Source organism: Nomascus leucogenys, chromosome 7b (genome assembly GCF_006542625.1).
Source record: "Nomascus leucogenys isolate Asia chromosome 7b, Asia_NLE_v1, whole genome shotgun sequence".
Taxonomy (NCBI): domain Eukaryota; kingdom Metazoa; phylum Chordata; class Mammalia; order Primates; family Hylobatidae; genus Nomascus; species Nomascus leucogenys.
In genome coordinates, this window is record NC_044387.1 from 77,935,708 (window position 1) to 77,948,197 (window position 12,490).

The 12,490-nt window shown below is 35.5% G+C and overlaps 1 protein-coding gene across 5 annotated transcripts in view; it reads left to right on the forward strand.

The window, feature by feature from the left end:
- The window catches only part of GRIA2 (glutamate ionotropic receptor AMPA type subunit 2), a 142,889-nt gene that overhangs the window by 69,227 nt on the left and 61,172 nt on the right, over positions 1 to 12,490 (forward strand). For all 5 annotated transcript variants that reach the window (XM_003257893.4, XM_004088542.3, XM_003257894.4 and 2 more), the window contains exon 3: positions 6,986 to 7,225. In XM_003257893.4, the coding sequence (XP_003257941.1) occupies positions 6,986 to 7,225 (240 nt within the window). The remainder of the gene's footprint in view (positions 1 to 6,985; positions 7,226 to 12,490) is intronic.

Genomic DNA, 12,490 nt, shown 5'->3' on the forward strand with positions numbered 1-12,490 from the left:
ATGGAGTTCATAATTAGGGAGGATCACATTCAGTTGATGGCAAGCAAGGAACCCTTCCTGGAAGAATTGGTAGTTATTAAATGACATTTATCAGTTGCCTGCTGTGTGCCAAGTACTTGACAGGCATTCATAGGTAAATGGCACTTCATTCTCTCCTTTCAATTAGCTCACAGTTTATGGGCAAACTAGACAAATATAAAACAGGCTAATACACAGAAAGGCAGATTGCTTTAGAATCACATGCAGGAGCAGCTTGTAATTCAGACCACACAGAGCAGGTAACACCTGAGCAAATGCTATATGTGCTCTTCTCTAAGCAATTGCAAGAAATTGATGGATTTTAAGCAAGAGGGTTATATCTGCCATGAGAGGAAAGAGATTTATTGTGGAGGCTTTTTGAGAGGTTGTTTCAGCCATCTAGTCAATAGGTGTTTAAGGACCATATTAAGGCAATGTCATGAGAGCTGGAGAGCACAGACAGAGAGGTCTAATGGGCAATATTTGGTGACAATTCATATGCTGAGAATAAAGGAAGAGAAGTCAGGAGTGATTCTAACATTTTTTGGCCTGAAGAGATGGGCTTGATTTCAACACATAAGCACTTGTCTTGTGGAATCGATGAATTTTAGACTAAAGGAAAATATAAGCAAAATCCTGGTGCATGATTAATAAATAGTTAATATCAACATTAATTAGAACATTAAAACGTAGGAAAGTCATGAGAGACTTATAGGGCCAACACTCTTTTCAGCTTATGTTTACTTTAATACTTCCCTGTCCCGCAATGAGGCAGGTAGGTAATATTTTTAACGTTTTTTGCAGATGAATAAGCTCAGACAGACTAGTAAAGTAACTTGCCCAACAAATCCAAATAGAAAATGGCAAAGCCAGGATTCAAACCCAGTTTGTTCTCACTTTGAGCCCCTAGAGCTGCTGTTTCTGAGGTCAGAGCCTCCCAAGATTCTTGAAAACAGAATAATAATGTCTCTGTGATATTTAATTGTTTAGCTTAAAGTAATATGTGTTTAGATATTGTAAAACAGTGACATTTTGTGTATTTCTTTTTTCTTTTTTTAACTCTAGAAAGCTCACACATGAGTTCATGAAAGAATTGAATATTTTAATTAAGAATTATACCAGCAGGGAAATAAATACAAAATAATCGTGAAAATGCATTACTAAAAATTCATATATATTTACAGTATATATTTTTATCAGTAAATAAAGGATGATAGCTCGGGTGATGATGAAAGTTTGGAAAATATTTGCATAAGGAGTTGAATTTGACCTTGTTAATAGGGATGAGACTGCTGAAAGATAGAGTTTGAAGAAAAAGAAAAAAAAATTGGAAGACAGATCTTTGAATGATGCCTTTATGTGATGTGCTTTAGGAAGACTAATATGACAAGAGTATAAATTGAAGGAAGGAGGGAGAAGAGGTGGGTCACATGGTAGAACCAAGGAGAAAGAAAAGGAAAGTGAAGGTGCAAGAGATGCTTAAGAAGCACTGTTATGGAAACTTCATGTAAGTGGGGACCTTACCCGTTGTGCTTAATACTGTCTTCCCCAAACCTAGAACAGTGCATAGTAGGTTCTTAAAAGTGCTTTGTAAATGTGCAATGCATGAAGTAGAATAAAATTTAAATGGTGATGGATGACATGCATAGGACAAGAAAGAGCAAGAAGGTCATTATTCTGAACTATTGCATATAAATTCTGGCAATAGTTATCATGCATGAACAGGAAGGGAAAAATAAACACATAGATATGGTTCGTCAGAATAAAATAAATTATTTTTTCCTTACTTTTATGGAATTAGTTGGAAATATATGGTTTTAGGAGTTTCCATATAATGAATTGAGGGACACTGGAAGGTGACAGATTGAAGCTAAGCTTTTTTTTTGAGAGAGAGAAATATTCTCTAGATTTGATCATTATATTTTATCAAAAATGACTCAGTGTGGAACATCAAAACATAGTAGATAAAATTCCATTTTTTTCCTGAATCAGATCACAATACTCATCCTCTTTGTTGTGCATTTTCTAAACCTAACACTATGCTTGTCACATAGAATATTTATGGTGCATCTTTTGGTAAATAAATAGTTATAGGAGATAACTGGGATAATAATGAAGGTTTGGGAAACATATGCATAGAAATTGAATTTGACCTTGTGGAAAGGGGTGAGACCACTAAGAGGTACAGTGAAAGAAGAGAAGAGAAAACAATTGGAAGACAAATCCTTGGAGAAGGTCTTTTTAATTTAGGATGTAGGAAGAAGATAAGGCAGTGAAAGATAATTAGAGTGAGAGGAAAAGTACCAAGATGGTATAATTTTACTTGGCAGCAATGTGGAAAAAGAATTAGAAGAGAGCAAGACTAGTAGCAGTGGAAAGAGAAAGAATTTCAAGAGGTAAATTTTGGTCTAATAAATTCAGAGAAGCTAAGAAAGCTAGATCCAAAGAAGAGGTGATTATTTTTAGTTACCAGGAGATCCTTACTAACAGATGACAGGGAAATTTCAGTACTGAAATCAGGGTCAAACTATGCATGGGGTTAATGTCAGAAGTTTAGGAGAGAAGGAGAGAGGCTTTCAGTAGTTTCCATATTTTGATGTCAGAATCCCTTGGTGATGCAGCTTTTACCAGTTTTTGTTCAAACTGCAAAGAGGCTGTTGCCATTTCTGCTTATGAAGCAGACTATGCTGATTCATTGAAGTGAATCTCAACTTATAAATCTAAAATATGTAAAACAAAAAAAATCATGCTCAGTTCTTCTCCCTTTCTACTCAATAACTATGCGAGGCTATTTAGATTTTGTTAAGCATACAGACTATCGTGTATGCTACATTAGCAGCACCAATGAGCAGAATGACCTAAGAGAAAAGATGTGTGTTGGATGCACCATCAGCATTGTTATTGGCTTATATCATCTGGGCTTGTAATAAAAAGTGAAATAATCAGCAAATTACTTACACCCAGGAGATTATCATTTCTGCTGTTTGACCTAAAGTGTCTTTTAGAAGGACTTGCCCTTTGCTGAGTTTCTCAAAGTTGATATTAAATATTTAATTACAGAACTCAGTGAGAGCATTTTACTTACTCCTTTGCAATCTGGTTTGAATCTCAAGACATAAATGCAATTCTAATATTAATCAGGACTATCATTGAGAAACTTATAATAGTGTTTCATAGTGTTATTGTAAAGGTCATGAAGCTGGAGGTGAAACTGAGGATTTCTGTTTCTCTGCCTCCAGACGTGACTGTATAGGATGTTCGTATTGTATAACTCATTTTAGAAAGTTGTCTTTGGAATGATTTTCAGAGTTTATGACACATTATTTTTGATAGTCTCGGTGGTAGTAAACCTTCCTTCATTACAGGATGGATCAAAGTTAAGGAAATGGCTTTATATTTTGGAGGCATCATTGGGGAATAAGGTAAAGATGAAAATGAATAATTTCCCTTCTAATGAAGTAAAGAGTAATTCCAAAGTACTGCAGCTAATATTCTTGAGAAAGTTGTCAGTAGGTTATATTGCCTATGCTAAATTGGGGCGAGCATCAATATTTCAATGAGAACAGTCTTGGATATTTGGGGATAACATGTTAGAAGCATAGTGCTAAGTTTTTCATCTTCAGATGGTTACTACAAATGGGGCAAGCAAAGTACCTTAGTTTACGTCAGCATTCTGATGGATTTGATTGATTCCTGGTTGTAAATCTCAGTGGTATTCTTATCCTGCTTGGGGACAGAGACAGTGACTGTCCTAAGCTACAGAGAGGGAAATGAGCACTGTTGGCCGAATGGCTGTTAACTGTATGCATAGTCAGGAGACATAAGAAAGAAATATCCAGAAAAATAGAGGATATAGGCAAATGGACACTTGAGTAAGTGCAATGAAGAAATAAAGGATAAGAAGAGAGGGTTGAGGGAGACCAAAGAGAGTCAGGAGAGAACGGCTATTGTTGTAAAAATAGGTTCATTGGAGAATTAGCTGAAGTGCATGGGGAAAAATAAATTGTCTTCTGAGTTAGATGGATAATTCCTTATGAAGTTGTGTGCAGCTTTTGCCTGTTGTTGGGTCAAAGCCAGTGTTTCCAGATGGCCGCAATAACCAGGAGGTCCCTTGACAACTCACTCCAGAGCCTAAAACAAATTGAAAATGAAAGGTGTGACTCCTTATTAAGATTGTCTGTGTATTCCAACAGTGGCATTCTTTATCAGGCATCCTGCTGACGCTGTGGCTGCTGTTTCCATCACAGAAGCTATTTCACTTAAGATGAGAAGAGGTCTCATTAATAAATCATATTGCATGATATTCCTCTAGTACCTAGATGACATGCCCACACTTTGCAGGGAAATGGAATTAAACAGACCCGGAGAGAATTTTAAATCAAGTCTTTCTTTTATGTGTCATTTGGAATCATCAATTGCTAAACAAATTTAAGATTTAAGATATACCTGTCAGTACACATACACTTAGGTATAAAATAAGAAATCACTGCAGAGTTTTCCTAGACGAGATGAAAGCTATTTTTCATGTATGTGAAGAAAGGACTTAGTTATCAAATACACTAAAGGTTATTTTCAACTCTGTACCCAGACAAGAACAAAAAGTATGGGCATGAATAAAAGACAGTTATTTCATCTTTGCCTTATGTTAAGGTGTGAAATAAATGTAATGAAATGCATTCAGTTGCTTTTTGAGATATTTCAGTCTGCTTTGTAGAAGATTGGTAATAAAGGATATGTAAATTTACATATTACACAGATTTTTGGCAAATAAGGACCACTTAAAGAGGCAATCTTGCTTTCCTTTGGATTCATACTGTACAACAGTTACTAAACATTATTGCCTAATATTTTTTGATTGTCTAGAATTGGCAATTAGAATCTGTACATATTTTAGCAATGCTCGTGTTCATGAAACAAATCTATTTTTTCTACAGACCATCTATTTTTGTGAAGGACATACAATGGTATAAGATAGGGTTTGTTTTATCCTTCAAAAAGGATTTTTTAAAAGGATGGTAGATGTTATGTTCTAGGTTGTTAGATTGTGTTTCTGGATGACTGGTTTCCAGTTTTTGGATTGAAATGACCCCAAGATTGAGAAATATCAGCTATTTATTTATTTAAAGCCACATAGTTGGCCAGTCACGGTGGCTCATGCCTGTAATCCTAGCACTTTGGGAGGCCGAGGGTGGTGGATCACGAGGTCAGGAGTTCGGGACCAGCCTGACCAACAAGGTGAAACCCCATCTCTACTAAAAATATAAAAGTTATCTGGGCATGGTGGCACATGCCTGTAATCCCAGCTACTCGGGAGGCTGAGGCAGGAGAATCACTTGAACCTGGGAGGCGGAGGTTGCAGTGAGGTGAGATCGCACCACTGCACTGCACTCCAGCCTGAGCGACGAGTGAGACTGTGTCTCAAAAAAAAAAAAAAAGAAAAGAAAAAAAGACACATAGTTGACTTTACTAGTAGCTTTAAGCACTGTTCTGTGAATGGTCAGTGCTCTGTAGAGCATTACAGGGGATCAGTCTTGGGCAAAGTAACCCTTTTTTCTCAGAAAGATATTACTGGATTTATGTTTCAAAATATTATTATATTGTGGAGAATTGAATGGAAGGAACGTAAGTGGAGGAAGGAGGACAGCTGGGTAGGTAATTCACTAGTCGGGTAAGATAAGCCATATTACTTATTAATTAAGAGCATGGATTCTGAATCCAGACTCTCTATTTGGAATGTAGCATCTATCACCTATGCAAGTGTCTTTGGTAGCTCACTTAATATTATTCTATGTGTCAATTTTTCCATCAGTAATTTGGAAATAATTATAGTTCCTACCTCAAAAGTTATCATGAGAAAAAAATGAATTAACGTACCCTAGAACATGCCAGGCACAGGGCAAGCACAATGTTAAGTATATACTGTTAGTGAACTAGGATGTTTGGAATGGGGAGAAAAATAAGTGGCCCTTATTTGAGTATATCGAGGTATTATAATGAGCACATAACTTAGTTATGGACTGACTTTTGGGGGAAGGAGTGAAAGCAGATAGTGTCATATGCCATTCACTGGAAATAGAAATATTGAAAGAGGACAGGGATTGTGGGAGTGATGAGGATGTCCAAATACAATATTATTATTTCTTTAAGAATTAATATGTAGTGTAACATATAGGATAAGTTAGGTCCATGGGGGAGATTAAAATGAAAAGTTTTGGACTTTATTTAATTGCTTCTCGGCTGAGTGACGCGATATGACAGAAGTACCTTTGTGGGGACATGTGTCTGTATGTATCAGGGGAGTCTGGTATGTATCTTGTCTTAAAGAGGCTTTGGTCAGCATTAGGACTCTATGGAAGCACATTAACTTTTAGATATAAAAGCATCGTAAATACAGTAGAGATTTTTAAAGGAATTGGACACAATATGACTGAAGTGCTTTTCTGGGGACATGTCTCTGTATGTATCATGGGAGTCTGGTATCTATCTTGTCTTAAAGAGGTTTTTGTCAGCATTAGGACTCTATGGAAGCACATTAACTTTTAGATGTAAAAGCATCGTGAATACAGTAAAGATTTTTAAAGGAATTGGATTATGTAGGGAATGAGCTGTCATTAATGTGTATAAATCTTAGGTGACTACAGTTTATTCTTATAGCTAATGTTGTTTTACTCATACATTTTTCATATTTGTTCCTAAAATATGTTAATACTTACATAGCTTGTTAAACAATGATGTATGCATTTTCCTGTAACCAGAACTACTTTTTATGCTTTATAATCTTTTAGATTCCACAAATAGAACGCTAAGTAAATAAGTGTTAATAAATTACAATGGATCATTAAATCTATATTTCTTTCAATACGTTAATTTTGTATTTTATGTAAAAGGACATTAAGTTTTAAGCAAATTCATATGATTGTGTGCCAATTTCAATGATTTTTCCTTTCTATTTTTCCTATTCTTCTAGTCTGCTCCCAGTTTTCGAGAGGAGTCTATGCTATTTTTGGATTTTATGACAAGAAGTCTGTAAATACCATCACATCATTTTGCGGAACACTCCACGTCTCCTTCATCACTCCCAGCTTCCCAACAGATGGCACACATCCATTTGTCATTCAGATGAGACCTGACCTCAAAGGAGCACTCCTTAGCTTGATTGAATACTATCAATGGGACAAGTTTGCATACCTCTATGACAGTGACAGAGGTAAGTGACAGTATCTCATCTCTTTGTAATGGGGCGAATTCAATGCCTACACTTGACACTTCTATGGATGTTATAAAGCTGCAAAGGTGTGATAAAGCCCAAGGATCCTTTGGTTTAATTTTGCTGTGATAATGACTAATGCAATTTAAAACCTGGGAAACATATTTAGAGTAAAATAGTAACAACTACAAAAGCTGTCTGTGTACAATTTAGAGAGACAGACTGTATCAACCCAATGCCCAAATATTCAGTTGTAATATAAAAAGCAATTTTTGGCATCAGCAGCTAAAAATCTATGATAGCTATACTACTAGTCCAAGGTGAATGAAGTGGCTTGAGTAAATTTAAGTGAAACATACAGTAACATAGTTATTAAATATTGTTATATGCAGAAGTTTTATCAGGCAGGTAGCATTATTATTGCCCTTGCCTTAAAAACAAGATCCCCGAATCTCAGAGAAGTTAAAGGTTTTTCTCAGGATCAACCCGCTTGTGGTACACCTTACACACAGGTCTCTGATACCAAACCTATGCTTTTGACACCATTCCACATAATTGTTTATAATGGGATGATTTTGAATAGCATGCCAATCTTGATTCATTATGTTAAAATGTTGTAATGGAGGGAGGTACAACCTTTATGTTTCTCATATCTCTTGTTGTTTAGTATTAGCAGACTTGCTTGATTTATGTCATAGAATCCCAGGTGTTCTTAATCATTCCCAGCTCCATAATTGGGTGTCAGTAGGTTTGTGTACTCCCTAAATTGTATGAAACATCTTGTGTGTGTGTGTTCATATGGATATGTTTTTTGAGAGAGTATCCATAAATCAAAGTCAAAGGGGTGAGAGACCACTATTGTCCTAGTACCTAAGTACCATACTGTGCTTCCCTCAGCAGCTTGCTTCCTGGAATATTTATAGGTTCAAATGAAAACCCAGAAGCCTGTTTCGACCAAGATGGGGCACCTTGTTAACCCGCAAGGGCAGACAAGAAGAGAGCCAGCCGTCAGTCAATTCTCCATTGATCAGTTTGTAGTCATTTACTGCAGCAATCTCAAGTCAGGAGTGCAGGAGCTAGGTGTCTGATTCTCTGCCCTGTTCTCCTAATCCTGGGAATGAGAACACTCAGTGGAAAAGCCAGTCAGCACTATACAAGCCAAAAAAAATTTGCTATGTCAACAACTATGTCCCCCTGCTTTGAGAAGGGAGTACTTGGCTATTCCCATAGGGAATTAAAAACTAAAACAGAGAATCATTTACAGTAAATATAGATTTCAATGTGCTGGATGTTTCTGAAGCACACTTATTAATGTGATAAAAGGGCTTATAAAACTGAGTGTATTAAATTATTTTTAGTTTTTCCTCTTGTTCTCTGCTAACTTCTTTAGTATTTTGTGGTGTTCAAGCTAGCCTGAAATACGGGTGTATTCTTAATACCTCTTTCATCCTTGCATCCTATTGATGTGATTTCCACGGCCTAATTATATTTTATCTGTAGACACTCATCCTTGTCGTTGCCATTACCCCAGGCCAAGCCACCATAATGTGTTCAGTCCCTCATCTCTCCAGTTCCACCCTTGTCTTTTTTTAATCCATTTTCCACGAAGTAGCAGGAGTTACTGTTAAAAAAAATTTTTTGGACTGCATTACTCTCTTGTTTAAAATACTTCAATAGCTTCTCATTATGATGAGGATAACACTGAAAAATTTTAGTTGGCTTTAAGGTCTTATTACACCCAATTCCCACTCAACTCTCCATTGCATTCTGCTGTCTTGCTCACTTATTAAAGCTAAATCCATTTGACCTTCTTTCACTTTCTCAGATACACCAAACTCTTTCGCTTCAAATCTCTGCCTGTATTACTAATGCTTACTCCTCCTTGAGAACTGGGTTCATATATCATTTCCTCAGAGATGACTTTCACACTGTTATCTTTCAAAGCAGTCTCTTCTTTTCCTTTATAGTACTTAGGACAATTTATAATGAATGGTGATGTTCATTCTGTCACTTAAGAACTGCCTATTGAGCCCCTGCTATGTTCCAGGGACTGTCTTAGTGTCATAGGATAAGCATTATGTTTTTCATGTAAGATGTGGCAATAAGCTCCAGGAAGAGAGTGCCCAGGCAGTGCTCAGGGTACTGGATGTTCAGCTCGTGACTCTCTACCCAGTGCTTCAGATAATGCTAAAAAGAGAGTTGATTTTCAGTAAATGGTGTTAATAAGTAAATGAGTTAAACATCTGTGTACAGTATTTTAAGTTCAAGATGATTTTATAAGCTAAATTTTGCTTGCAGAATTGAATAATTGAATGACTAATTCTCTAAGGTTGACTGAGGATGGCATTTTTAGTTTAAGAATACACCTTGCCTTCATCCTTACCCTCACCATTGCTTCCTCTAGTTAAAACTGAACTTTTGAGAAAAATTCAAAAAGACAGCAGCTGATATAAGTTAAAAAAAAGAGAAACTCTAGAGTTTGAGGAGAGATACTCAGAATGACAGGCTCTGGAATTAGCCAGTGAAGATGGATGGACTTACGTACTTGTGAGAAAAATCTGGAACATTTTAAAATACTTTTATTAATACTTAGAAATATTAAATGAAATTGAAATGATGAGATAATCTACAATTATTAAATTATACAAGTTGATTTGAGTTCAAGTGCATCTGTTGAGATAAAAACATTAGAGTGATAATATTAAGTAATAATATATTAAAGCCAAAATGACCTTATGGATACATTTTCAAGGTGTTATCAAGTAGCTGTTGATGTTTTAATGTGAAAAATATTTCAGTGGCCTTTTATCTGAAGTTATTTTCAGACATAAATATGTAAGACTCTCATAATACTGGCAAAAGACTTGACCTTTGTATAATATTTTACTTGGCTCATGGAAATGGAATTTTTGCTATTTGTTTTTTCCTTATTAATGACTTAATTTTTATGGCTTTGCCATCATACTACATTTTAACAAGCTTATTCATACATTTAGTGGGTGAACTGTTTTTCCCCCATTTGGTCCTGAAATCATTTTGCTTATGCTTCAAAGTAGGCACCTGCTTGCTTTAGTGTCACATGATTTGAAGAATGCACCTGTGTTCCCTTTGTCCACATTAACCACAGTCTGGAAGATAGATCCCATGGTTTCATCTCTCTACTTGTATCTCTACATGCCTCAGTTTCAAAGAATTTGGTCTGTTCTTGATGTGGCTGTCTCATCACCTTCTTGATTATATGATTATTTTTAGGCTGTAATCATCTTCACTTTTTGGAGAGTCTACATCAGGAATATATATTGTTAAATTATAATGTCTAAATTACCATTCTTTGGAATAGCATGGGGTCCAAATGTGAAAATGATCTCCCAACATTCTGCCCTAATCATGAACTAGATGAAAAAGACTTAAAATTGTTATATGCTGCTTAATTTCACTACCTTTAACTAGTGAAGTCATTTCTGCTTCGTGGCTATCTGCCCCAATGCTGAGCAATAGGCCAAGAGACTATATACCACTTGTAAACAATTAGAGACATGGATGCATGGATAGAAACATCTTTGTATAGCAACATCTTGGTATGGAACCCTCTTTGACTAATCTGAGTTTACTGGTGAGAGGAGAGCTGAAACTCTGTGTCTAGTGCCAGGTGATCTTTCAGGTTGCTGGTGTCTTCTCCTTACCCAGGCCATGTGGCAACAGCCTGGCACTCCTTGATGACCCTTGATGACCCTGAAAGCTGCATATCATCACTCCATAAAGAGAACTTCAACACATTTTTAACAATAGAGCAATGGGGTTATCTATGTTAATGCATTCAAGATTATATAATAGCTTTATTTTTGGATATATATGTTGTAAGTTTGAATCAGGACTTAATCCAAATGTGGTTTTTATTTATTGGTTTAGTGTCAACAAGGTAAGTTAATATATTTCTATAGAGAGTAGGTAAAAACAGAATTAGCACTTTATATCTGTATGTCTTGGTGTCAATATTGAGCAATATTATTTATCCCCTGAAGGGAAGGCACTTTGGCTGCAGTTCCAAGAAAACATCATGCATAGAACAAAAATGATTTCAAATTATAATTTTTTCCTTCATATTCCTGAGAGAGCTGATGAGGGAAATATATGTTAATCTAATTTGGCCTGGGCATGCTGCCCTGATTTAGTGATCATAAATATTAATTTCCATGCTTGAAAGAATGAGTAAGTACAGTTAATTTTAAATGGAACAAAGAAAATATTTTTAAGCAGTAAGACATGGTTTGAATAAAATATATCTTTTGGCAGTAATCATTTTTAATTTAACCCTTTAACGTGCAAACTGATAGACTTCCCCTGTGTACCAGGTGACCTTTTAAAGGGTTTGCATACAGACAGGTGGCTGATGGCTTGTCTATAACTCAGAGTGTTATTAATACTGGGTCAAGATGAGACTATCACTGAATGACTAGTAGTAATACTTTGGGAGAATTTTAGGAAGATTGTCATTTTATGAATAGGTTATACAACTACAACCAGTCAGTAACAATAGGCACATGAAGAAGTAATGCAATTTAACATTATTTAATCTAGCCATTTTTTATTTTAGCAAAACATCTAAGAATTCAGTAGAGTTTAGAACTTACCTTTAGACTGTAGCAATATTCTTGAGGATTTAAAAGAACATACTATATTTTAAATATATTTATGAGGAGGAATAGTTAATCTTCCAGATTTCTTCTGTTTTTACATGAACAACTATGTATCTCAACAGTTTTGTTTTAAGTAATTCAATAAAAATAAGTGAGTCTCTGCTATAGAAATTCAAATATCCTAATGTAGTACTACGGATATTAGAGTTGAATGACTATTGCATGCTAATAGCTTTAAATGAACCAGTGTTTATGCAGAACTCCCATTGTCTATACAACTTTGTATTCTGAATTACAGGATGAATATATTTATAGATACTTCTGTGCTAGTTTGTGTGGAAGGAATAGAGGCAGATCTCAAGTCATACTTTCTCCTCTAATTGAATATGGTACAAAGAGGTCAAGAGCACAAATCTGTGTTATGTTTGAAGAGTTTAATTTCACCTTCATATACATTTTCAGTGATTTTCAAATTTAAAAATGGTATATTGATTATAAAGCAATCAGACAATACAAAACTTTTAGTTGTGAGGAATTAGGAGATCAAGTTGAGAGAGAGTTTGAGAGTCAGTTACTATTACTGAAAAATAAACACCTAGGGAATTGGGTTATTAAGCATTGAATGGTG